This window comes from Salvelinus alpinus, chromosome 16 (genome assembly GCF_045679555.1).
Source record: "Salvelinus alpinus chromosome 16, SLU_Salpinus.1, whole genome shotgun sequence".
In the NCBI taxonomy this organism is placed as follows: Eukaryota; Metazoa; Chordata; class Actinopteri; order Salmoniformes; family Salmonidae; genus Salvelinus; species Salvelinus alpinus.
This window is the reverse complement of record NC_092101.1, coordinates 10,367,468-10,391,293: the sequence shown is the minus strand read 5'-3', so window position 1 is coordinate 10,391,293 and position 23,826 is coordinate 10,367,468. Positions and strand designations below refer to the sequence as shown.

General features: G+C 45.5%; 1 protein-coding gene across 1 annotated transcript in view; it reads right to left on the bottom strand.

Moving 5' to 3' along the window:
• Positions 1-23,826, bottom strand: part of frem1b (Fras1 related extracellular matrix 1b) — a 66,499-nt gene that overhangs the window by 10,101 nt on the left and 32,572 nt on the right. The window contains exons 22-33 of the mRNA XM_071344722.1: positions 23,440-23,581; positions 18,181-18,376; positions 16,864-17,128; positions 14,418-14,835; positions 11,623-11,833; positions 11,119-11,263; positions 10,493-10,622; positions 10,206-10,278; positions 9,853-10,002; positions 9,040-9,332; positions 8,689-8,736; positions 8,214-8,423 (exon numbers count right to left, since the gene is read on the bottom strand). Of these exons, the coding sequence (XP_071200823.1) occupies positions 8,214-8,423; positions 8,689-8,736; positions 9,040-9,332; positions 9,853-10,002; positions 10,206-10,278; positions 10,493-10,622; positions 11,119-11,263; positions 11,623-11,833; positions 14,418-14,835; positions 16,864-17,128; positions 18,181-18,376; positions 23,440-23,581 (2,281 nt within the window). The remainder of the gene's footprint in view (positions 1-8,213; positions 8,424-8,688; positions 8,737-9,039; positions 9,333-9,852; positions 10,003-10,205; positions 10,279-10,492; positions 10,623-11,118; positions 11,264-11,622; positions 11,834-14,417; positions 14,836-16,863; positions 17,129-18,180; positions 18,377-23,439; positions 23,582-23,826) is intronic.

The following is a 23,826-nucleotide window of genomic DNA, read 5'->3' as shown; positions in this document are numbered from 1 at the left end:
GTTCCATGTTCAGGTTTCGTCTACGTCGTTTTCTTATTTTGTAAATTTCCAAGTGTTTTCGTGTTCGTCTTTCAATAAAATTAATTTATGTCTACATACCTCGCTGCGTCTTGGTCCTCCGATCCTTCTCTCCTCTCCTCGTCTGAGGAGGAGGAAGATCTAGAACGCCGTTACATTCCTGAAGAAAAAACTATGTATACGAAATGATTCAGTCTGGTTTTAGACCCCATCATAGCACTGAGACTGCACTTGTGAAGGTGGTAAATTACCTTTTAATGGCGTCAGACCGAGGATCTGCATCTGTCCTCCTGCTCCTAGACCTTAGTGCTGCTTTTGATACTATCGATCACCACATTCTTTTGGAGAGATTGGAAAGCCAAATTGGTCTATACGGACAAGTTATTGCCTGGTTTAGATTATATCTGTCGGAAAGATATCAGTTTGTCTCTGTGAATGGTTTGTCCTCTGACAAATCAACTGTACATTTTGGTGTTCCTCAAGGTTCTGTTTTATGACCACTATTGTTTTCACTATATATTTTACCTCTTGGGGATGTCATTCGAAAACATAATGTTAAATTTCACTGCTATGCGGATGACACACAGCTGTACATTTCGATGAAACATGGTGAAGCCCCAAAATTGCCCTCGCTGGAAGCCTGTGTTTCAGACATAAGGAAGTGGATGGCTGCAAACTTTCTATTTTTAAACTCGGACAAAACAGAGATACTTGTTCTAGGTCCCAAGAAACAAAGAGATTTTCTGTTGAATCTGACAATTAATCTTGATGGTTGTACAGTCGTCTCAAATAAAACTGTGAAGGACCTCGGCATTACTCTGGACCCTGATCTCTCTTTTGACGAACATATCATATCAAGATGTCCATGTTTCAAGGACAGCTTTTTTCCATTTACGTATCATTGCAAAAATCAGAAATTGTCTGTCCAAAAATTATGCAGAAAAATTAATACATGCTTTTTTTACTTCTAGGTTAGACTACTGCAATGCTCTACTTTACAGCTATCCGGATAAAGCACTAAATAAACTTCAGTTAGTGCTAAATACGGCTGCTAGAATCCTGACTAGAACCCAAAAAGTTGATCACATTACTCCAGTGCTAGCCTCCCTACACTGGCTTCCTGTTAAGGCAAGGGCTGATTTCAAGGTTTTACTGCTAACCTACAAAGCATTACATGGGCTTGCTCCTACCTATCTTTCCGATTTGGTCCTGCCGTACATACCTACACGTATGCTACGTTCACAAGACGCAGGCCTCCTAATTGTCCCTAGAATTTCTAAGCAAACAGCTGGAGGCAGGGCTTTCTCCTATAGATCTCAATTTTTATGGAATGGTCTGCTTACCCATGTGAGAGACGCAGACTCGGTCTCAACCTTTAATTAAGTCTTTATTGAAGACTCATCTCTTCAGTAGGTCCTATGATTGAGTGTAGTCTGGCCCAGGAGTGTGAAGGTGAACGGAAAGGCACTGGAGCAACGAACTGTCCTTGCTGTCTCTGCCTGGCTGGATCCCCTCTCTCCACTGGGATTCTCTGCCTCTAACCCTATTACAGGGGCTGAGTCACTGGCTTACTGGTGCTCTTCCATGCCGTCCCTAGGAGGGGTGCGTCACTTAAGCGGATTGAGTCACTGACGTGGTCTTCCTGTCTGGGTTGGCGCCCCCCCCCCCTTGGGTTGTGCCGTGGCGGAGATCTTTGTGGGCTATACTCGGCCTTGTCTCAGGATGGTAAGTTGGTGGTTGAAGCTATCCCTCTAGTGGTGTGGGGGCTGTGCTTTGGCAAAGTGGGTGGGGTTATATCCTGCCTGTTTGGCCCTGTCCGGGGGTATCATCGGATGGGGCCACAGTGTCTCCTGACCCCTCCTGTCTCAGCCTCCAGTATTTATGCTGCAGGAGTTTATGTGTCGGGGGGCTAGGGTCTGTTATATCTGGAGTATTTCTCCTGTCTTATCCGGTGTCCTGTGTGAATTTACGTATGCTCTCTCTAATTCTCTCTTTCTCTCTTTCCTCTCTTTCCTAGGACTATGCCTCAGGACTACCTGGCATGATGACTCCTTGTTGTCCCCAGTCCAACTGGCTGTGCTGCTGCTCCAGTTTCAACTGTTCTGCCTGCGGCTATGGAAACCTGACCTGTTCCCTGTGATTACTATTATTTGACCATGCTGGTCATTTATGAACATTTGAACACCTTGGCCATGTTCTGTTATAATCTCCACCCGGCACAGCCAGAAGAGGACTGGCCACCCCTCATAGCCTGGTTCCTCTCTAGGTTTCTTCCTAGGTTTTGGCCTTTCTAGGGAGTTTTTCCTAGCCACTGTGCTTCTACACATGCATTGCTTGCTGTTTAGGGTTTTAGGCTGGGTTTCTGTACAGCTCTTTGATATATCAGCTGATGTAAGAAGGGCTATATAAATAAATTTGATTTGATTACTCACTCGCCGTCGGATCCTTACAGGGCACCCCGACCTACGTCCCCGATATCTCCATCTCTTCTTCATGCAAATTACAGGGATTTTGGCCTTGTCGGGTGTCTGAAGTAAATTTTTAGCTTCCGACTCTTTAAAGAAAAAAATCTTTGTCCAGTACGAGGTGAGTAATCACTGTCCTGATATCCAGAAGCTCTTTTCAGTCATAAGAGATGGTGGCAGAAACATTATGTACAAAATAAGTTCCAAATAACGCGGAAAAACACACACACAATAGCACAATTGTTTAGGTGCCCGTCAAACTGCAGCCATCTCCTCCTGCACCATCTATCAGTAGCGACGCGTGTGTAAATTTACTGGGGATGCCAAGCATAGTTGTCTTTGCTGTCCTTGTATCTAAGACAATTGTGTAGTTTATACTAATTAACGAGCCAGTTACCGAGGTTACATAGCTAGCTACCGAGGTTACCTAGCCAGCGACACTCTCAAACAAAGTCAACAACGCAGCCACTGCTAGCTAGCCCACTTCCGCAGTACTGTATCATTTTAATAATTTTGGTCAATAAGATTTCTGCAACGCAAGCTTAACTTTCTGAACATTCGAAACGTGTAGTTCACTTGTCATTCCAATCTCCTTTGCATTAGCGTAGCCTCTTCTGTAGCCTGTCAACTATGTGTCTGTCTATCCCTGTTCTCTCCTCTCTGCACAGACCATACAAACGCTTCACACCGCGTGGCCGCGGCCACCCTAACCTGGTGGTCCCAGCGCGCACCACCCACGTGGAGTCCCAGGTCTCCGGCAGCCTCTGGAACTGCCGATCTGCAGCCAACAAGGCAGAGTTCATCTCAGCCTATGCTTCCCTCCAGTCCCTCGACTTCTTGGCACTGACGGAAACATGGATCACCACAGATAACACTGCTACTCCTACTGCTCTCTCCTCGTCTGCCCACGTGTTCTCGCACACCCCGAGAGCTTCTGGTCAGCGGGGTGGCGGCACCGGGATCCTCATCTCTCCCAAGTGGTCTTTCTCCCTTTCTCCCCTTACCCATCTGTCTATCGCCTCCTTTGAATTCCATGCTGTCACAGTTACCAGCCCTTTCAAGCTTAACATCCTTATCATTTATCGCCCTCCAGGTTCCCTTGGAGAGTTCATCAATGAGCTTGATGCCCTGATAAGCTCCTTTCCTGAGGACGGCTCACCTCTCACAGTTCTGGGTGACTTTAACCTCCCCACGTCTACCTTTGACTCATTCCTCTCTGCCTCCTTCTTTCCACTCCTCTCCTCTTTTGACCTCACCCTCTCACCTTCCCCCCCTACTCACAAGGCAGGCAATACGCTTGACCTCATCTTTACTAGATGCTGTTCTTCCACTAACCTCATTGCAACTCCCCTCCAAGTCTCCGACCACTACCTTGTATCCTTTTCCCTCTCGCTCTCATCCATCACTTCCCACACTGCCCCTACTCGGATGGTATCGCGCCGTCCCAACCTTCGCTCTCTCTCCCCCGCTACTCTCTCCTCTTCCATCCTATCATCTCTTCCCTCTGCTCAAACCTTCTCCAACCTATCTCCTGATTCTGCCTCCTCAACCCTCCTCTCCTCCCTTTCTGCATCCTTTGACTCTCTATGTCCCCTATCCTCCAGGCCGGCTCGGTCCTCCCCTCCTGCTCCGTGGCTCGACGACTCATTGCGAGCTCACAGAACAGGGCTCCGGGCAGCCGAGCGGAAATGGAGGAAAACTCGCCTCCCTGCGGACCTGGCATCCTTTCACTCCCTCCTCTCTACATTTTCCTCTTCTGTCTCTGCTGCTAAAGCCACTTTCTACCACTCTAAATTCCAAGCATCTGCCTCTAACCCTAGGAAGCTCTTTGCCACCTTCTCCTCCCTCCTGAATCCTCCTCCCCCTCCTCCCCCCTCCTCCCTCTCTGCAGATGACTTCGTCAACCATTTTGAAAAGAAGGTCGACGACATCCGATCCTCGTTTGCTAAGTCAAACGACACCGCTGGTTCTGCTCACACTGCCCTACCCTGTGCTCTGACCTCTTTCTCCCCTCTCTCTCCAGATGAAATCTCGCGTCTTGTGACGGCCGGCCGCCCAACAACCTGCCCGCTTGACCCTATCCCCTCCTCTCTTCTCCAGACCATTTCCGGAGACCTTCTCCCTTACCTCACCTCGCTCATCAACTCATCCTTGACCGCTGGCTACGTCCCTTCCGTCTTCAAGAGAGCGAGAGTTGCACCCCTGCTGAAAAAACCTACACTCGATCCCTCCGATGTCAACAACTACAGACCAGTATCCCTTCTTTCTTTTCTCTCCAAAACTCTCGAACGTGCCGTCCTTGGCCAGCTCTCCCGCTATCTCTCTCAGAATGACCTTCTTGATCCAAATCAGTCAGGTTTCAAGACTAGTCATTCAACTGAGACTGCTCTTCTCTGTATCACGGAGGCGCTCCGCACTGCTAAAGCTAACTCTCTCTCCTCTGCTCTCATCCTCCTAGACCTATCGGCTGCCTTCGATACTGTGAACCATCAGATCCTCCTCTCCACCCTCTCCGAGTTGGGCATCTCCGGCGCGGCCCACGCTTGGATTGCGTCCTACCTGACAGGTCGCTCCTACCAGGTGGCGTGGCGAGAATCTGTCTCCTCACCACGTGCTCTCACCACTGGTGTCCCCCAGGGCTCTGTTCTAGGCCCTCTCCTATTCTCGCTATACACCAAGTCACTTGGCTCTGTCATAACCTCACATGGTCTCTCCTATCATTGCTATGCAGACGACACACAATTAATCTTCTCCTTTCCCCCTTCTGATGACCAGGTGGCGAATCGCATCTCTGCATGTCTGGCAGACATATCAGTGTGGATGACGGACCACCACCTCAAGCTGAACCTCGGCAAGACGGAGCTGCTCTTCCTCCCGGGGAAGGACTGCCCGTTCCATGATCTCGCCATCACGGTTGACAACTCCATTGTGTCCTCCTCCCAGAGCGCTAAGAACCTTGGCGTGATCCTGGACAACACCCTGTCGTTCTCAACTAACATCAAGGCGGTGGCCCGTTCCTGTAGGTTCATGCTCTACAACATCCGCAGAGTACGACCCTGCCTCACACAGGAAGCGGCGCAGGTCCTAATCCAGGCACTTGTCATCTCCCGTCTGGATTACTGCAACTCGCTGTTGGCTGGGCTCCCTGCCTGTGCCATTAAACCCCTACAACTCATCCAGAACGCCGCAGCCCGTCTGGTGTTCAACCTTCCCAAGTTCTCTCACGTCACCCCGCTCCTCCGCTCTCTCCACTGGCTTCCAGTTGAAGCTCGCATCCGCTACAAGACCATGGTGCTTGCCTACGGAGCTGTGAGGGGAACGGCACCTCAGTACCTTCAGGCTCTGATCAGGCCCTACACCCAAACAAGGGCACTGCGTTCATCCACCTCTGGCCTGCTCGCCTCCCTACCACTGAGGAAGTACAGTTCCCGCTCAGCCCAGTCAAAACTGTTCGCTGCTCTGGCACCCCAATGGTGGAACAAACTCCCTCACGACGCCAGGACAGCGGAGTCAATCACCACCTTCCGGAGACACCTGAAACCCCACCTCTTCAAGGAATACCTAGGATAGGATAAAGTAATCCTTCTGACCCCCCCCCCCCCCTTAAAAGATTTAGATGCACTATTGTAAAGTGGTTGTTCCACTGGATGTCATAAGGTGAATGCACCAATTTGTAAGTCGCTCTGGATAAGAGCGTCTGCTAAATGACTTAAATGTAATGTAAATGTAAGCCATCCACCCCGCCAAAAAGAGCCATATTACACCCTGTGTTGTGATAATTGCGTTGTTTGCTCTAAAAACTGGTTAATTCATATGCTTTGATATATAGGCAAGGCCGAGACAATAAGAAGACACAGTGGCAGAATACATTCAACCACACCTTTGTTTTATCAGAAAACCGGATAGCAACCTCTGTCCATTGAAGTCCACAAAGAATATTGCATGTACAGTAACAGACCTACAGCATGGTCAAGCAAGTTAATGTTTCCGACATTTTCGGACCCCTAAACAACTATTGATTTAGAACCACAGAGGGTAACCGAAAGTCGCAAAGAAAACAGGAGCGGCCTCCACTATTCCAGCACCATTTCAACATGATCAAATCACCTGAGCTTAGTCTAACACAGTGACAACAAAAATATACCAAATCCAAGCTGGCTTCCCTTGACAGTTTTTTTTAGGTGCGCCAGGACCATTCACCAGTTGAGCTCGCTTAGTTTAGCTCAATGCTGATTGGCTCATTTTGTATACTTTTTTTGTCAAGGGAGGCCAGATGCTTGCTGGCTTCCCTTGCATTCAATGCTAGGGGCGGCAACAATGTCATACTCATTTGGACCAGACAGCATCAGATAGATGGCCTACACGTAGAGAGACAGAGGGGGGCGCTGTTTCGCTCACTCGGATGCTTTCTCCTGTGAGATACATTCAATCTCTTGCGCATTGAAGAAAAATTATGAAACAGAGAGATGAAAGAAATTATTTAATGTTTAAAAAAAAGTAATTGTTGGTAAAAAAAATGGGAAGCCTGGCTTCCCTTGGCATCCGTGAATACACACCACTGCCAATACATTATTACCGCATATTGGTTTTACATGAATTGCCCTGCCAATGCATTGTTTTTCGTCCCATTTAAAAAATATATATATTTCAAATTTGAGGTAGGCTATATGATTACACCAGTAATAGATCCGTTATTGTATTACTTGTGAAGCAACAGCTGAGTGAGCATACGTTTAAATCATTTGCTTTTTATTTTACTGTGCTGATGGTGCCTGCATCAGATGGTCAGTCTCAGCGGAGGGAGAGCAGCAGACTCTCAACATCCTCCGCTCTCCCTTTCCTCCACTGACACTGACCAAAAAGGGGCACCGTCTTCCAGCTGATGGCAAAACTCGAGTCGCACCATATTATTTCTACATGAACAGAGAAAGTGAAATATTCCTCGATATTAAAAAAGACCCAAGCCGCTAATAATAACAACAACGCAAGCCTATAGATACAATTTCATACTCATTCTTTACTGCTGCAATGCTTGTTGTAGCGCTGAGTGTAAATAGGAAGAAAGCACATTTTATGGCTTATAAAAGTGTTGAAAACAAAGTGTTGACAGTGCTGAGTAAGAATTTAAACATGAACTCAATCATAAAAACAGCAGCTCGTTGCTGTATTCGTTGACAGTCTCTCTCTAGTCATGGTTTTAAACGTTTTGAAATCTCACAGTATCAACTTCGCTGTAGCTTTCTTTTATGCCTGCTACTTTACTGCAGACACGGTAATCTGAGCCATCTGATTGGCCAGCGGTAAACCTAAAGTGCACTTGATTTGCTCTCTGGGTCCTCTGCGAAGGAAGAGTTTGTACCTTCAGACACATTAAATGGTTCAAAATGGCAACCATTCACATATCCGGTTCGCAGGGCAGCTGAATCGGGTGCACCTACCGCCAGCAGCCTGAGAATTTTTTTACAAAAATAGGAACACAATGCTTTATCGTTGTTTTTTTACAGAAATGTTTGGCGATCGACTAGGAATGCCTTGGAATACGATCGACCAGGTTGGTGACCACTGCTCTAGAAAGTTGAGTGAAGTTCAATCTCGTGCTTCTCTCTGTGGGCTAATATTTCTGCGCAGCAGTCCTAGGGGAGCTGCATGGCATTCTCGAGGCTACGCAGCTTAGAGGGAACATTGCACCCAACCCCCCTAGCCCCCCTTTAGTTAAAACAATGCCCTCACCTTGCGCTGGCGACCAGCCCTGTGTTGTTTGGGCGAGGGTACAGGGGCATCATCCTGGGGGGCATCCCCCACCCTCACCTCATGGAGGAACTTCCTGTGGCCAGACCAGCTCCAGATTGGGATCACTTGGAGGTCCGGGTGCACCTGGGGGATGGGCTCTGGAATCGGCAGCCTCCTTTCCTCTAGTCTCAGTGGGGTGAGTGCATGGAACTAGTGGAGAGTGGGGACACAATAAAATGTGACACATGGTGACACATATATATATACAGTCAACTCCTGATAAATGCAACAGCTTGACCCTGTTGTGGCAATGAGAACTAAACCAGAGCATGCCGTTATCATGAGAAATTCAAAATGTTCAGACATTTGGACTGGAAAGGTATGTTGCATTTAGGTAGCGAGTGCACTTTTCAGGAGTCGACTGACCTCTCTCCTTCCAAAGTTGTGAGGTTTACAGTATATGGAAGAGTCTTACCGTCCAGACTTTCTCTTCACTCTTTCTCCTGACACCTGAATGAAGGACCTAGAATCACAGAGGAGAGACATAGCTAACATGCAGTATAGATGCGGGCACTATTCATAAAACCACTATGTTGAATTTCACATATTCCCTTCAGGAGAAATTCTACAACCAATCCATAGGAAATGGCAAGTTTATGTCCGGCTTCGACAACTCTCTTCCGCAGACATCATTTGAATATCAATCAAACTTCCAAAGTTTCCCAGCAGTTCCTCAAAAAAGAAACGCTAAAGTCAACATTGGGTTGTTGATTGTAATTGTTGTGCTGGGCTCCAATCAAGTACTTGGTGAAACTCAGAGGCTCACCGTGCGACTGTTGCTATTACTGTTGCTGCCGCCCTGCAGTCTGAGTTGTCTGGTGGCCTGGCTGTGAAACTGAGTAGCCTGGTCCTGGGGCTCCCCCTCTCCATCCCCATAGTCCAGGAAGGGCCTCCGGTTGGGCACGTCCCCCCTTGGTGGATGGGGGCGGCTCTCCCACAGCAGGTCTGTTTCAAAGTCAGTGCCGTGCTCCTCTAGCTGTGGGGACTGGGGGACGTGAGCGGTTGAAGGTACTCCTTTTTCATCTTCCTCAACCCTCAGGTCCTCTGGGTCGCACATTCCTGTAGAGAGAGAACGCGAGACAGAGCGACAGAGAAACCAGGGTCATGTTCATTAGGGCACACGACGGAAAACATTTCAAACTGTTTTGCAATGGGAAATAAAAATGATCGTTTCTTATTGGACAATTCCACGTAGTTCCTTCCTGTTTCAGTCTGATTTCTTCCATTCAGTGCTTAATTGACATGACCCTGGGTTATGTCCAGTAAAGTACAACAAGAGAGAAACAGTTTGAAACAGAAAATGACAAATGAGTGTACTTATTGGGCACATTCCGGTAGGGCCTCCTTGTCACACAGTCTTGTGGCACGCAGACGCCCCACGCTCGAAACCCAGACGTCACGCACGCATGACATTTAAACATCACTCTGCATCAGTATATCAAATGTTCCAATTAACCATAGGCAACATGCACCCTCTGCTGTTTAGGAAGGCTTACACCAAGTCAGAGTACAGGGCATCAGAACACAGCCCTCAGCCTACTGTATTATATAACCAATCACTGAATCATTCTTAACTCGCCTCCTCTAGGATCCACAATCTCCACACTGGCTGAGTTCCTCTGACCCAGAACAGTGTTCTTGGGGCCTTTCAGAATCACGGTGAACGTCTCATGGTTTTCTTCCAGGCCGTCGTCTTTCAGGTAAATGTTCCAGGTTTTCACGTTGACTCCTAATCAATCATACAGGGAGAGAGAAGAGGAGGTAGCTACATCAACTAATAACATTATTATAGGTATATCAACTAACCCACACACACACACACACACACACACACACACACACACACACACACACACACACACACACACACACACACACACACACACACACACACACACACACACACACACACACACACACACACACACACACCTGGATCGAACTGGATCAGACTGGCCGTGCTGTGGGTGAAATCTTTCCCCACCTTGGCAGTACCATCTTCCACCTGAAAGCAGAGAAAGAGGGGTTGACATTCTTAGACTCCGATTCGAGTCCCATTCAATTCAACTTATACAACTTTACCACCAGACGTTGTTTTTCAAGGTCAATTCAATATGAGTGAGTAGGATTGCTAACCCTTGACCCTAGCTGCTCTAGTCCACAGCTTGGCTGTTCAGTTGACTGGTGTGAGTTGTGTTCAGGACACCACTCTACTGTACCTGAATAGCAATGTAGGCCGGGTCCATGCTTTTCCCACTGCGCGTCAGCTGCACCTGCAGCATGCCTGCGTTCTCACACACCCGGTAACACGTAGCCGACAGCTCCACCCGAGACCACGTCAGCTGCAGTCTGCAAGACAGGCCACAGGTGCGGTCAAGAGTGAACAGGAGAGGTCAAGCGTGGCTAGACTCCTCTTTATTTTACCCTGGTCCCATCTGTATGTGCTTTAGCCAACTCTGACTATCATTGTCATACCATTGACATACAGTACATACAGATCTGGGAACAGGTTATTTTTTATATGGTATCAGTCATGACATTTGGGAAGATTCTAAGCTGTGTGTGAATCGGTCTATTGTACCCACTATAGCTGTGCACAGAAAGTGCCCACCTCCAAATCCATCTATGCAGTATAAAACAGTGTCTCTCAACCTTTTTTGTATCGTGAATTGCTTACAACAATGCAGAATTAAAAAGTCTGAAAACATTTGATTAAAAATAATAATAATAATAATATCGCAATACAATAACGAGGCTATATACACAAAGTACCGGTACCGAGTCAATATGCAGGGATACGAGGTAGTTGAGGTAATACTGTATGTGCCAATGGAATAAAACCTACATTTCAGGCAGCATGGTGTTTCCTGCGGGGTCAGTGACACGGAACTCAAAGCTGTCCCCTGTCACCTCCATGTCGGTGGGGATGACATAGAGCACGGCTCGCTGCTCCAAATCCCTCTGGGTGAAGCGTCCTTTGATGTACGCCCCTAGGCAAACACAAAGAACAGAGACAAAGCTGTCACTACACTGCACAGTGCACACATCGACTACAGAACACTTGACTATAACCCTGATGTATTCACGACTACTGTGGCTCACTTCATGTAAGGTACTGTACTTTCAAATGGCACCAAGACTTGTTTTGTTTCCACAGATTGTAACATGTACTATACCCCTTTCTTGAAGGTACAATCAAAACCTACCACCTTTCACTCAACATACCCAGGTAAGTATATTAAGTTAATTTAAAGTTTTTTTTAATTTAATCACTAAACATTGAAATAATGAATCTAATTTCCCCTCTGTTTATCTATAAAGTTGATTCAATTCGAAGAAAAGGAGCTACCGGTGAGGGAGTTCTCTAGGTAGCCGAAGTGAGGCGGCCGTGTGATGGTGAACTCCAGTTCCTGGGCGAGACTGTCGGGGTCAGAGGCCTGGAGGTCACGTGACGTGATGTAGATGCCTTGCTTGTCCCCTGGTCCCCCCGAGAGGTTCTCCACTGTACTGGGGATCCTCTTGGTCACCAGGCTGGGGGGATTCCTGTCTACGTGCTCCACCTAGAGGTGGACAAGGTCGTGCTCATTAGCAGAGAGAACAGTCTATGACCTGGGTGGCTGGAGTCTTTGACAATTTCTAGGGCCTTCCTCTGACACGCCTGGTATAGAGGTCCTGAATGGCAGGAAGTTTGGCCCTGGTGATGTACTGGGCCGTACGCACTACCATCTGTAGCTCCTTGCGGTCGGATGCCGAGCAGATGCCGTACCAAGTAGTGATACAGCCAGTCAAGGTGCTCTAAATGGTGCAGCTGTAGAACTTTTTGAGGATCTGAGGGCCAAATCTTTTCAGCCAATACTGGTCCTGGAGACCCACATGTTGCGCAGGCTTTTGTTCCTGCCCAGCACTAACAAACACAACTGATTAAACTGATCAAGGTCTTGTTGATCAGCTGGTTAGTTGAATCAAGTGTGTTAGAGGTGTGCTGGAACAAAAACCTGCACACCGTGTGGGTCTCCATGACCAGTGAAAGTGACCACAGTAAATGTACTGTCACCCGCACTTCTATCAATAGGCCAGAAGAGGGTGCTCTGATTATGTCTCATGACAAAAGAACCGTTGGTCGTTGAGTATCTTAATTCCACTGTACAGCAAGTCCTCATAGATGCAATTACAAAACAAAAGCGTATTGTATGTATTGTATTCTGGTACGTTATTTTTTGTCAAATATCAGATGGGAAAAATGATGACATGTTTGGCCCAAATAAAGTCCTATCTGACTGCATGCAGAGAACAATTAGAGAGCAATAATGGCTAATATATAAGTGATAGTTATTGACACAACTTGTTATCATGCACTACCTGTACTATAGCCTCGGAGGTCCTCCACTTGTGAGGTCTGTTGTAGACATTATTCATGATGCTAGTGCTACTGTACTGAATGCATTGTACAGTCTTAACGGGGCCAGAGGTTGAGCATTGAGAGGAGCGGACCTGCGTTGTTTAGCTCACGGTGGCGTAGCGCGGCTCTAGCCAAGTGACAGACAGAGAGTCTCGCTAGACCGAAGGGGACATTTGCTGGCCAGGCTGCCTCACCTGTGCCTGCCTATGACCCCCACCCACACCCACACCCACTGAGTCCCAGGGCAGGGTGGGCTGGCCAGCAGGTTATCCGCCTGGCTGACCGTTTTCAGCTCTAGAATATGTGAGTGCGTGGCGGGCCACAGGAGAGGGGAGGCACAAGGAACACAGTGTCACAGCAGCAGCCTCATCCACCTGGCCACAACAGCCCGACAGGCTGACAGTTTAGTATGCAATACTGTAGGGAGGCCTGGGTTAACTCTCTCCTCTCTCCCTGTCTGAGTGAGTACCACTACAAAGATAGCTCATGGTGAAATCATTGCTTGTGGGAAGAAGAAAATGCATGATTGATAGTTTGGATATTATTCATCTTTTCATCACTTTATTTCCCCAACATTTTGTTCTCCCTTTTATACTTTATTTCCGTTGCAAATGAAAGCCGCAAACGTTTAGTACATCTGTGTACTGTATGTCTGCTGACACTGTATGCTTAGAAGCCTGGGTTCATATTCACAACGCGTCTGAGAGTAGGAATGCTGATCTAGGATCAGGTCCTTCATGTCCATGTACACTGAGTGTACAGAAACACTGCACAAGAACACTTTCCTAATATTGAGTTGCAGCCCCTTTCACCCTCAGAACAGCCTCAATTCATCGGGGCATGGACTCTACAAGGCGTCGAAAGCATTCCACAGGAAGCCATGTTGACTCCAATGCTTCCCACAGATGTGTCAAGTTTTCTGGATGTCCTTTGGGTGGTGGACCGTTCTTGATACACAGGGGAAACTGTTGAGCGTGTAAAACCCAGCAGCGTTGCAGTTCTCGACACACTCAAACCGGTGCGCCTGGCACCTACCACCATACCCCATTCAAAGGCACTTAAATGTTTTGTCTTGTCCATTCACCCTCTGAATGACACATACACAATACATGTCTCAAATGTCTCAAGGCTTAAAGCTTATTCTTTAACCTGTCTCCTCCCCTTCATCTACACTGATTGAAGTGGATTTAACAAGTGACATCAATAAGTAGCTTTCACCTGGATTCACCTGGTCAGTCTGTCATGGAAAGTGTTCCCAATGTTTTGTACACTCAGTGTATATTATAGCAAGGTTAATTTCAGCTTGTACACATTCACAGCTAAAAGCTGAGTTACAGTACACAGACAAAAAGGAAATCAAAATGAGAAGATTTTAGGGGGAAATTAAGAGTTGATTAAAGCAGTTTGGGACTGGAGTGAGGGAGGGAGCATTGTATAATAAGGATCTAAAAGGCGTAACTGGTCCGAGATCAGCGCTTATATTCTGAGACACTTGGGCTGCGTTCACACAGGCAACCCAATTCAACCTTCTTTTTTTTTTAACGAATTGGTCTTTTTACCAGTCAAATCAGATCTTTTTCAGAGCTGATCTGACTGGTCAAAAGACCAATAAGTGAAAAAAAGAAGGTTGAATTGGGTTGCCTGTGTGAACGCAGCCCAACTGTCTCAGAAAAGCGCTGATCTCGGACCAGAATACGTCCCTGGCATACAAGATTTGCTGAAGTATAACAACCAGTAAAGCCCACCTGTATTGTGAAGACCAGCGGCTCTTCCTTCAGCTGTCCATACTCCAGGTATCCTCTGTTAGTACCATCAGACGGCATCAGACTAAACCTGTCAATCTGGGCCAGGCTGCCCTGGTAGTGCTGGTAAGCCAGGTCCATGTTGTTGATATCAGTCTGAGTAAAACGGGGTAATGTCAGTGGGTACCCCTTGAGGAGCAGCTTGCCGTACTGCGGGGGCTGGGTGAGGGCATAGGTCAGGTTCCCCACAGCAGTATCTGGGTCGGTGAGCTCCAGGTGGTTCGGTGTGATGGACTTCACCGCTCCCTCTGTCAGTTGGAGGCCGGTATTGCGGTTGAGGGACGGCGGGATCCGGTCACTGTGTTCTATGGTGAAGTGCAGGGAGCCGCTGCGGGAGCTGATGCCGTTGGTGACGACGAAGCTGTGGGGAGGAAATGGAAAAGTGGATGGATGAAGTTTGGTTATTGGCATGAAGTTAGGCGTATACATTTTGTGGTTTTGCTGTGGGCTACTGCGGTGACGTGTCCATTAAAACACAGGAGATAGAGGTAGAGTTCAAAGGGCAGATGCCAACTCGTGGACAGCTTGTATAACGGCAAAAGATGGATGGGGAAAGTGTGCAAATTTAATGATAAGTAATCAGGCCATTTTTTGCATGATGCCACTGGCAAACACGATCTGTATGATAGAAAGTACATATTTTTTTAAATTAGCTATAGCATTGAAAAATAACTACCAAAATTAATATAATCTCAAAGTGATCTATAAACATAAAATTCATCACATTATTCACCGATGAGGCTAGCTTTATTACAGATCCAATTTAAAAAGGCAATAAGTCAATCATAAGGGCCCCTTTCCCATTTTCAAGCTGGTTGAGTCTTGTTGTGTGCTCACAGACTGGTCCATGGCTCACCACATGCTACAGTGACAATGTACTGGAGCTGAAATGGGGACAGTGGTTTGTGTGTTTGTGTGGACAGATTTTAGCCCTCGTTCAACCCTCTGCCAAGTCAATCTGCCTCTCACACATACAGCCCTGCAGCTGAGAACTGCCCTAGGCTCCACCAGCCACCACGAACAACACACTGGCCACCACACACACACACACACACACACACACACACACAGGTCCCCCTCTCTAAGCCAAACCGATGCAACATCTGCCATCAACACCGTCCCATATTTGCTAGGTAATTGTTCCCAGAGATGCCTGTTTGTACTCTGTACACTCCTTTCTGGCCGCCATGGCAACCGATGCCAGCCGGCGTTATCATTCTCCTAATAATGCCCATTCATCATCCGCTGTCACGGTGACCAGAAGAGGGGGGCATAGAAAACACCTTCTGCCTGGGGCCTGCACCAGGCCCCTGCTCTGACGCACAGGTGTGTGCTCAGGTGTGGCCCCATCTGAGGCGCCAACCGCTGCCATCACACACTGCCACCAGCCCCTCCAAATGGAACATTCTGTATCACACACCAATACAGAGTGGAGCTGATCAGATACGGTCATACACATAGGTTTAACCAGAACCAAGTAGAACCCAGTAGAAATAGTCACAGTTAAATAGATGGATGCTTTGGATCTAAGGATGTGGTTAGTTTGTATTTGAGTGCTGAGAAGCGGGTGGATAACATGGCTGATTGCTCTATTGGGTTCAATGTGTCAGTTAAGAAATACCAGAACTACTGCCCCATGCTGGACGGCTATCACCTCCCTCTTTGGCAGAGAGCATTGGCAGTGTGTGTGCCCCCACTAAAGTGCTCCCCCCTCTCATCTCCTCTCAACCTCGGCTGGCTTGGCTGCAGAAAGGCTCCTGGCTCCCAGCTGACCCTGAGGTGAAACACAGCCAGGCTCTCTCTCTGTGAGTGTGTGTGTTTGTGTGTGCCAGGCTTCTGGGTGACAAACCAGCGTCCTCAGACACACCAGGGACGTAGAGGAGAGCAGACAGAGGAGAGGACAGGTCAGCCATACGCCCGCCATCTCTCCACCCAAGCCTCCTGCCAAATTGGCTGGAAGAGGCACATAAACATACTGTAGCAGAGCTCTCATCTCTTCACACTTCACTTCACGCTTCTTTTGATGCTGAAATACTCTGTCCGAATTTGTGTGATACTTTTTGGGCAGGCACTAAAAATCTTTCTTATTCAGTTAATATCAACAGACTAATTCATGACATTTTATGCCATATTTTTCAAGTCAAAAGGAGATATTATTATTTTATTATTAACATAATCGTGCCTGAAATTTGAGCCAAACACACATCCAATTAAATCTGAATGAACAAGAAAGCTTTCAATTCAATCATCCAATATTCCACTAACGTGTCAGTCTGAAGAATATGGACAATACACTATTTCAAGAAACGTTTGTATCTGCCCCTAAGTCTTGTATGTCCAACAAAAAAAATACAAAATTAAACAAAATACCACAACGTGTTAGTCTGACCTGAAGGAGTCGTGCTCAGCTGTGTGACTGTTGTCATGGGTGTAACACACACGCTGGGCCGCCACGTCCAGCTGGGAGAATCTGAGGAACGGCATTCCGGGACGCTGGACGGCGTGGACGTGTCCGTGTTTGGGCGGGATGGACACGGTGTAGAGCACCTCCCCCGGTCTGGCAGCCCCGTCCGTAGCCAGTAGGATGTCTGTGGTCAGGATGAGCCGCTCTCCCTCCATCAGGGTGACCGGCCTGGTGACCAGCACTATGTCACCTGGACACAGGAGAATAGTCATTTAGGTCAAGCAATAGCAGTTTTTTGTATCTATTATACTGTTAAATGTATCAAGGCTTCATTTTTTACTTTCTGAGTTTAAAGATCGATAAAAAGTGTATTTTAAACATCAAATAAAGCATGTTAGTGCCCGATATCAGGGACTATCAGCTTATCTTAGTTGCACTTGCTTCGATAGGCTAGCACAATATGAACTGGACCAAAAACCTGTACGAATGGTATGTTTTCAATAATAGCCTGGCAGTGACTTGAGCGAGCAATGATGACGACAACACAACAACAAGAGAACCGCAGAGGCAACCAAAACTCTACGCCTGTTCACTCCCTACATCCTTCAATTATTCACGTTCCGAGGTGGCTCTTCCTGCGGTGCCGAGTGTGTGGGCTTTTCTCACCTTCGCTCCTCCAGGATCAGAGGGCACCGAGCCAAGAGGGCCAAGCGCACCCCTGATTGCACTCCCTCTCCTCAACTCTCTTCGCTTCTCTCCGCCTCGCATGTCATGCTCACCCAACTGGAAAAGCTGGCCTGGCTATAGGGAAAGCCACCTATTCAATTATACATGGCCAAGATGCAGCGGCTGGAGAAAGTTTGTTTTGGGACGTTGCTGATGCATGTGTGGTGCGTTGAGGCACAAAATGGCTGCCGTGCCGTGCTCCACCCAGGTTGTTGTGTCTTGGTGGGTTAACAAGGTGTACTGTTGTGGTATACTGTTGGGTAGTGCTGTAGCTGAGTGCTGTAACCTGTCTAGGAAAAGTTCAGTGACTGAATTTACCTATTTATTTACCTTTTTCAAGTACTACGTAATGCTAGATCTATAGACAATACGCGACTATGTGTTATGTGATTGATAAAGTAGTTACATTATGCTGATAAGAGCAGGCTCCTCCAGAGAGGAAGAGATGGTCCACCTCAAAATGTTAAAGACAAATTTCCTGAAAAAAAACGTGTGTGCTTGTTTGTCTTAAAGTATTTAAGCAAGAACTCTAATCATAATAATGAAACTGTGCCCATGTGGCTGTCCTGTCCTCACCCTTCTGGATGGTGCGTACTGAGATGAAGAAGCTCTGAGGAGGGGACTCGTTGTCTAGGTCACTGAGGGTGAAACGGATGCTGTCATGACCTTTGAACCCGGTGCCAGTAGTGTGGGCGTACCACAAGCGGTTAAACTCCACATCCTCCTGGGTGAAGTTCTGACCCGCCCCAATGTCTGTCCAGCCAGCTTCTGTCTGCACAAAGGGAAGAGGATACACAAACACACTCAAATTTTACTTTTACACTTGGTCAGATGTAGGTCAGGAGGGTAACATCAGATGTATCTGCGCATGCTATAGTGGTTCTTCCTTTAAAAGTTACGTCATACAAGTCACGTCATACTGCAGCACAGCTTGCGGGCTGCCGCAGATTTCTATGGCACATTATTTAAGTGTCAGCCATTGTTGCCAATAATGCTAGTTTGTGCTAGTTAGACCCCCAGAGAGCATCTTTGAGAAGCATTTGACTGTTTTTAATATTGTCTGTACTAGAGAATTTTTTATATTTTTTAAGAACATAGTATATGGAATTGATTTTAAGAATTTTTGCTTAATTAATTTGATTAATATTATGGTGTTTCTATTCCAAGAAAAACGAAAATCAAAACAGTCAAGGTTTCCATTAGGAAAATATGGCGCTGTACAACGTGACAGGCCGGGAGTAGGCTACTAAGTGACTGCGAGTGAAGAGCAAAATAATCCTAACATTTCCACACCCTAATTGTAGGCTAACCAATACCCAAATGGAGATTCAGTGAAAATAAAAATCTCATTGATTTATCAAGTCCAGTCCCCATGCTTGTCTCAGAGCAGCGCGAAACGGTGATGAAATAGTTGACCACACGCGGGTAGGCTATTGCTTCAAATTCTATTATAACAATTGGATGACTTTGGGTGATCCATTAAGCAACAATTTGTTGCCTTCATTAGCCTACTTTATTCCAGTATTTCTGTCATTCAGTGATATTTATTCCCATAGGAATTCATTATGGATCCATCCAGATGTGGTTAGAAAGCAATGCATTTGGTGGACTTTGTAAGAATCTATTGTCCTGCTGATAGCCCATCAAGGGTGCATGGCTTCTTTTGTATTCTTTAAAAAACTCCAGCACAGAGAAGAGAAAGGAGCCTTGAATAATTAAACATGTCGGTAAAATACTGTTAGACTTGGGGATTATGTTCACGGACAGTGCTATTCGCCTGTGTTACGCCAAATGCAAAAACCCAGGAAAATGAACAGGTATAGTAGACTACAATATTGTAAAGTAGGCCTAATAATGCTAAAAATAATGGTTAAATAAATTGACTGCTGGTCTTTACTGTATACTGCACATTTTTCCATTGTATTCCATTTCCAGCGAGACTATTCAAGCCATCGACTCACTGATGGTTGAAGATGATGGGTGATCGGCAAAGGCAATCTGGAATCTGCTGGCATCACCGCACAACATCGCTCTAATCACAGTCAGAAGACAGTTGAAGAAACTTAAATAAGATCACCACTTTATTTTAAATGTCAGAATAATAGTAGAGAGAATGATTTATTTCAGCTTTTATTTCTTTCATCACATTCCCAGTGGGTCAGAAGTTTACATACACTCAATTAGTATTTGGTAGCATTGCCTTTAAATTGTTTAACTTGGATCAAACGTTTTGGGTAGCCTTCCACAAGCTTCCCACAATAAGATAGGTGAATTTTGACCCATTCCTCCTGACAGAGCTGGTGTAGCTTAGTCAGGTTTATCAGGCCTCCTCGCTCGCACACAAGTTTTCAGTTCTGCCCACACATTTTCTATAGGCTTGATGTCAGGGCTTGTGATGGCCACTCCAATACCTTGACTTTGTTGTCCTTAAGCCATTTTGCCACAACTTTGGAAGTATGCTTGGGGTCATTGTCCATTTGGAAGACCCATTTGCAACCAAGCTTTAACTTCCTGACTGATCCCCGTATCCCCATAATTTTCTGCCTCATGATGCCATCTATTTTGTGAAGTGCACCAGTCCCTCCTGCAGCAAAGCACCCCCACAACATGATGCTGCCACCCCGTGCTTCACGGTTGGGATGGTGTTCTTCGGCTTGCAAGCCTCCCCCTTTTTCCTCCAAACATAACGATGGTCATAATGGCCAAACAGTTCTATTTTTGTTTCATCAGACCAGAGGACATTTCTCCAAAAAGTACGATCTTTGTCCCCATGTGCAGTTGGCTTTTTTATGGCGGTTTTGGAGCAGTGGCGTCTTCCTTGCTGAGCGGCCTTTCAGGTTATGTTGATATAGGACTCGTGTTACTGTGGATATAGATACTTTTGTACCTGTTTCCTCCAGCATCTTCACAAGGTCCTTTGCTGTTGTTCTGGGATTGATTTGCACTTTTCGCACCAAAGTACGTTAATCTCTAGGAGATAGAACATGTCTCCTTCCTGAGTGGTATGACGGCTGCATGGTCCCATGGTGTTTATACTTGCGTACTATTATTTGTACAGATGAACGTGGTACCTTCAGGCGTTTGGAAATTGCTCCCAAGGATGAAGCAGAATTGTGGAGGTCTACAATTGTTTTTCTGAGGTCTTGGCTGATTTCTTTTGATTTTCCTATGATGTCAAGCAAAGAGGCACTAGGTTTGAAGGTAGGCCTTGAAATACATCCACAGGTACACCTCAATTTGACTCAAATTATGTCAATTAGCATATCAGAAGCTTCTAAAGCCATGACATCATTTTCTGGAATTTTCCAAACTGTTTAAAAGCGCAGTCAACTTAGTGTATATAAACTTCTGACCCACTGGAATTGTGATACAGTGTATTATAAGTGAAATAATCTGTCTGTAAACAATTGTTGGAAAAATGACTTGTGTAATTGTCACGCCCTGACCTTAGAGATCCTTTTTATGTCTCTATTTTTGGTTTGGTCAGGGCATGAGTTGGCGTGAGCATTCTATGTTGTGTGTTCTATGTTTTCTTTTTCTGTGTGTTTGGCCGGGTGTGGTTCTCAATCAGAGGCAGCTGTCTATCGTTGTCTCTGATTGAGAACCATACTTAGGTAGCTTGTTTCCACCTGTGTTTTGTGGGTAGTTGTTTTCTGTTTTGTGGTGTTTCACCTGACAGGACTGTTTTGTTTCTTACATTCTCTTTGTTATTTTGTTTCGTGTTCTGTTATAATAAATTAACATGGACACTTACCACGCTGTGTTTTGGTCCGATCCTGACTACTCTTCATCAGACGAAGAGGATCGTTACAGTAATGCACAAAGTAGATGTCCTAACCGACTTGCCAAAACTATAGTTTGTTAACAAAAAATGTGTGGAGTGGTTGAAAAACGAGTTTTAATGACTCCAACCTAAGTGTCTGTAAACTTCCAACTTCAACTCTATATATATATATATTTTGTACTGTTCTGTAGTTTCGACCCAATGATTCGTTGGACAAACAAAGAACTTTGCGTGCTGCAGGCCCAGGCATGGATCAAAGCTGGCGAGACATTAAATAACATCATCGAGAGATATGCTGTACCCAATGTCAGAGAGGTGTTTTTTGGACCACATCGTGTCTATTGTCCTGCTAATAGCCCTTGTGAAAAACAAGTGTTTGAAAACATGTTTTCAAAATGCCTCCAGGGCCGACAGACAAGCCCCTTTCCACTTGCCTCTTCCATTTTTGTGGTAATGGCTGCAATTAATTGGTTGTAATGTTGGGTAGAGCATACATTTCCATATATTTGTGTTAGCTGCATGTGTGACATAACTCCAACAGTCCTATTTATGATATAGTTTACAAAGATTACACCTTTTTCTATTTTTTTGGGCCGAAAAATAAAGGCTTTTTTATCAATTAGTATATTTGAGTTTAACCACAATATTTGTTGTATTATTTGTTCTGTCTTTTCTGGTGGATTAAACTGAAATTCCAACCAACTTTCTATGGCTTGTTTAAAAATAATTATATTTTGAAGATTATTTTGTTTTCAAATAACCGAAAGTTAGCGGTTGTAATCAATTAAAGGGAAAAAAGCCATTATTGAACATGGGGTGAGACATTCTTACTACTTTGCTAGAGAACCAGTTTGAATTTAAGTATACATTTTGTATGACTGACGCCTTTAGTGAGAGGTCTAATGCTTTAATATGTAATCATTTCTGCCCTCTGAATTCATATTCATTATATAAATAGGCCCATGTGCACCTTCATCAGATGAACCGCAACATGTCAGCTAAAGCAATTTAATTCATGAATATTCATGAACGTTTTTAATATTGTGATAGTGAAGAGCAAAATAATCCTAACATTTCCAAATAAAATCAAGACCAGTCCCCAAGACCAGTCCCCAAATTATCAAGACCAGTCCCCATGCTTCAGTGATATTTATTCCCATAGTAATTCGTTATGGACCCATGAATATATTTAAAGTCCCTAAACTCGAATAGAGTCTATTGTCCTGCTGATAGTTGAAATAAACATCTGCATTTTGAAATAGTATTTTTATGATTATTTTATTAACAGAAGCATAAAGATGTTGATGAAGAAATACTGTACAGTATTTGCTTTACTCAACATTTTGCAGTTGCATGATGTTTGTAGTTAGAAATTAAAAACTTTAGAGTACTTAATACATTGTAAATTGGGGGGATTTATTTCACACCTAGCCGAGCTATCATTTTGTAAAGGTTGAAGAGTGCTGCTAATAGCCCATCATGGAAACGTTGTTTGCCCCCTAGGTTTTAGGCCTGCGGTGGGTTATAATAATCCCTGCCTTCTGGGAATGTTTAAAAGTCCAAAAGTTATGGGTGGAGTTAGAATTTTGTCTGTCAGAAGTATTCAAATCAACCAATGTCAGCGTTTAAATGCTTTATTATCCAAATGTTTAAAGTACGTGTGGGCGACGGAGAGAAAGCATTTGACTGTTTTTAATATTAGGGCTTTCTGGAGGAACGGAACATTGCATGTCAATTCATAAACCATGTGCCATGGAATCGGTACATCGAAAATCTCTTCGCAACTATTTTGCAATCTATATGGCACAGCTGTCAATTTTACGAACAGATAGATTTTTTTTTGCCACAGTTTAGACTACCGATAGATCAGCGTTCTAACTCCCCCTTGTGGTAGTGTGGTGCAATGACAGAATGCCACCATCTACCACAAACGGTCGCGGCATAAGCTCAAAACTTTTAAAGGAAGAACCACTGTATATATAACGTTATACATATTTTGATATAAATATCTTCTGGGTATCATTTGAAGAGGGGCTTTGCTTTGCACTAACCTTGACCTGCAGCTTGCCAAACCTGGGCCCAGCATTGAGGATATAGTAGAGCTTACTGGTAGGAGTGTCTAGGTCTTCTGCCTCCAACACCACACTGGAGATCACTCTCCTGTCCATCCAGTCCACCTCCACTCCTGCATTTCTGACAGAGAAGATACACAATATGGTCAGGACCACAGAGACATTAAGAAACATACTAGGGGCTATTCAGAGACAGAGAAAGAGAAAGAGAAAGAGAGAAGAAAAGTGAGAGAGAGACATTATTAGAGAGTTCAATCCCCAGCAAAGACACTGAGGGCCACAGAGACATTGGGGACCAAAGGAGGGGAGGTATACAGTACCAGTCAATGTTTGGGTACACCTACTCATTCAAGGGTTTTTCTTTAT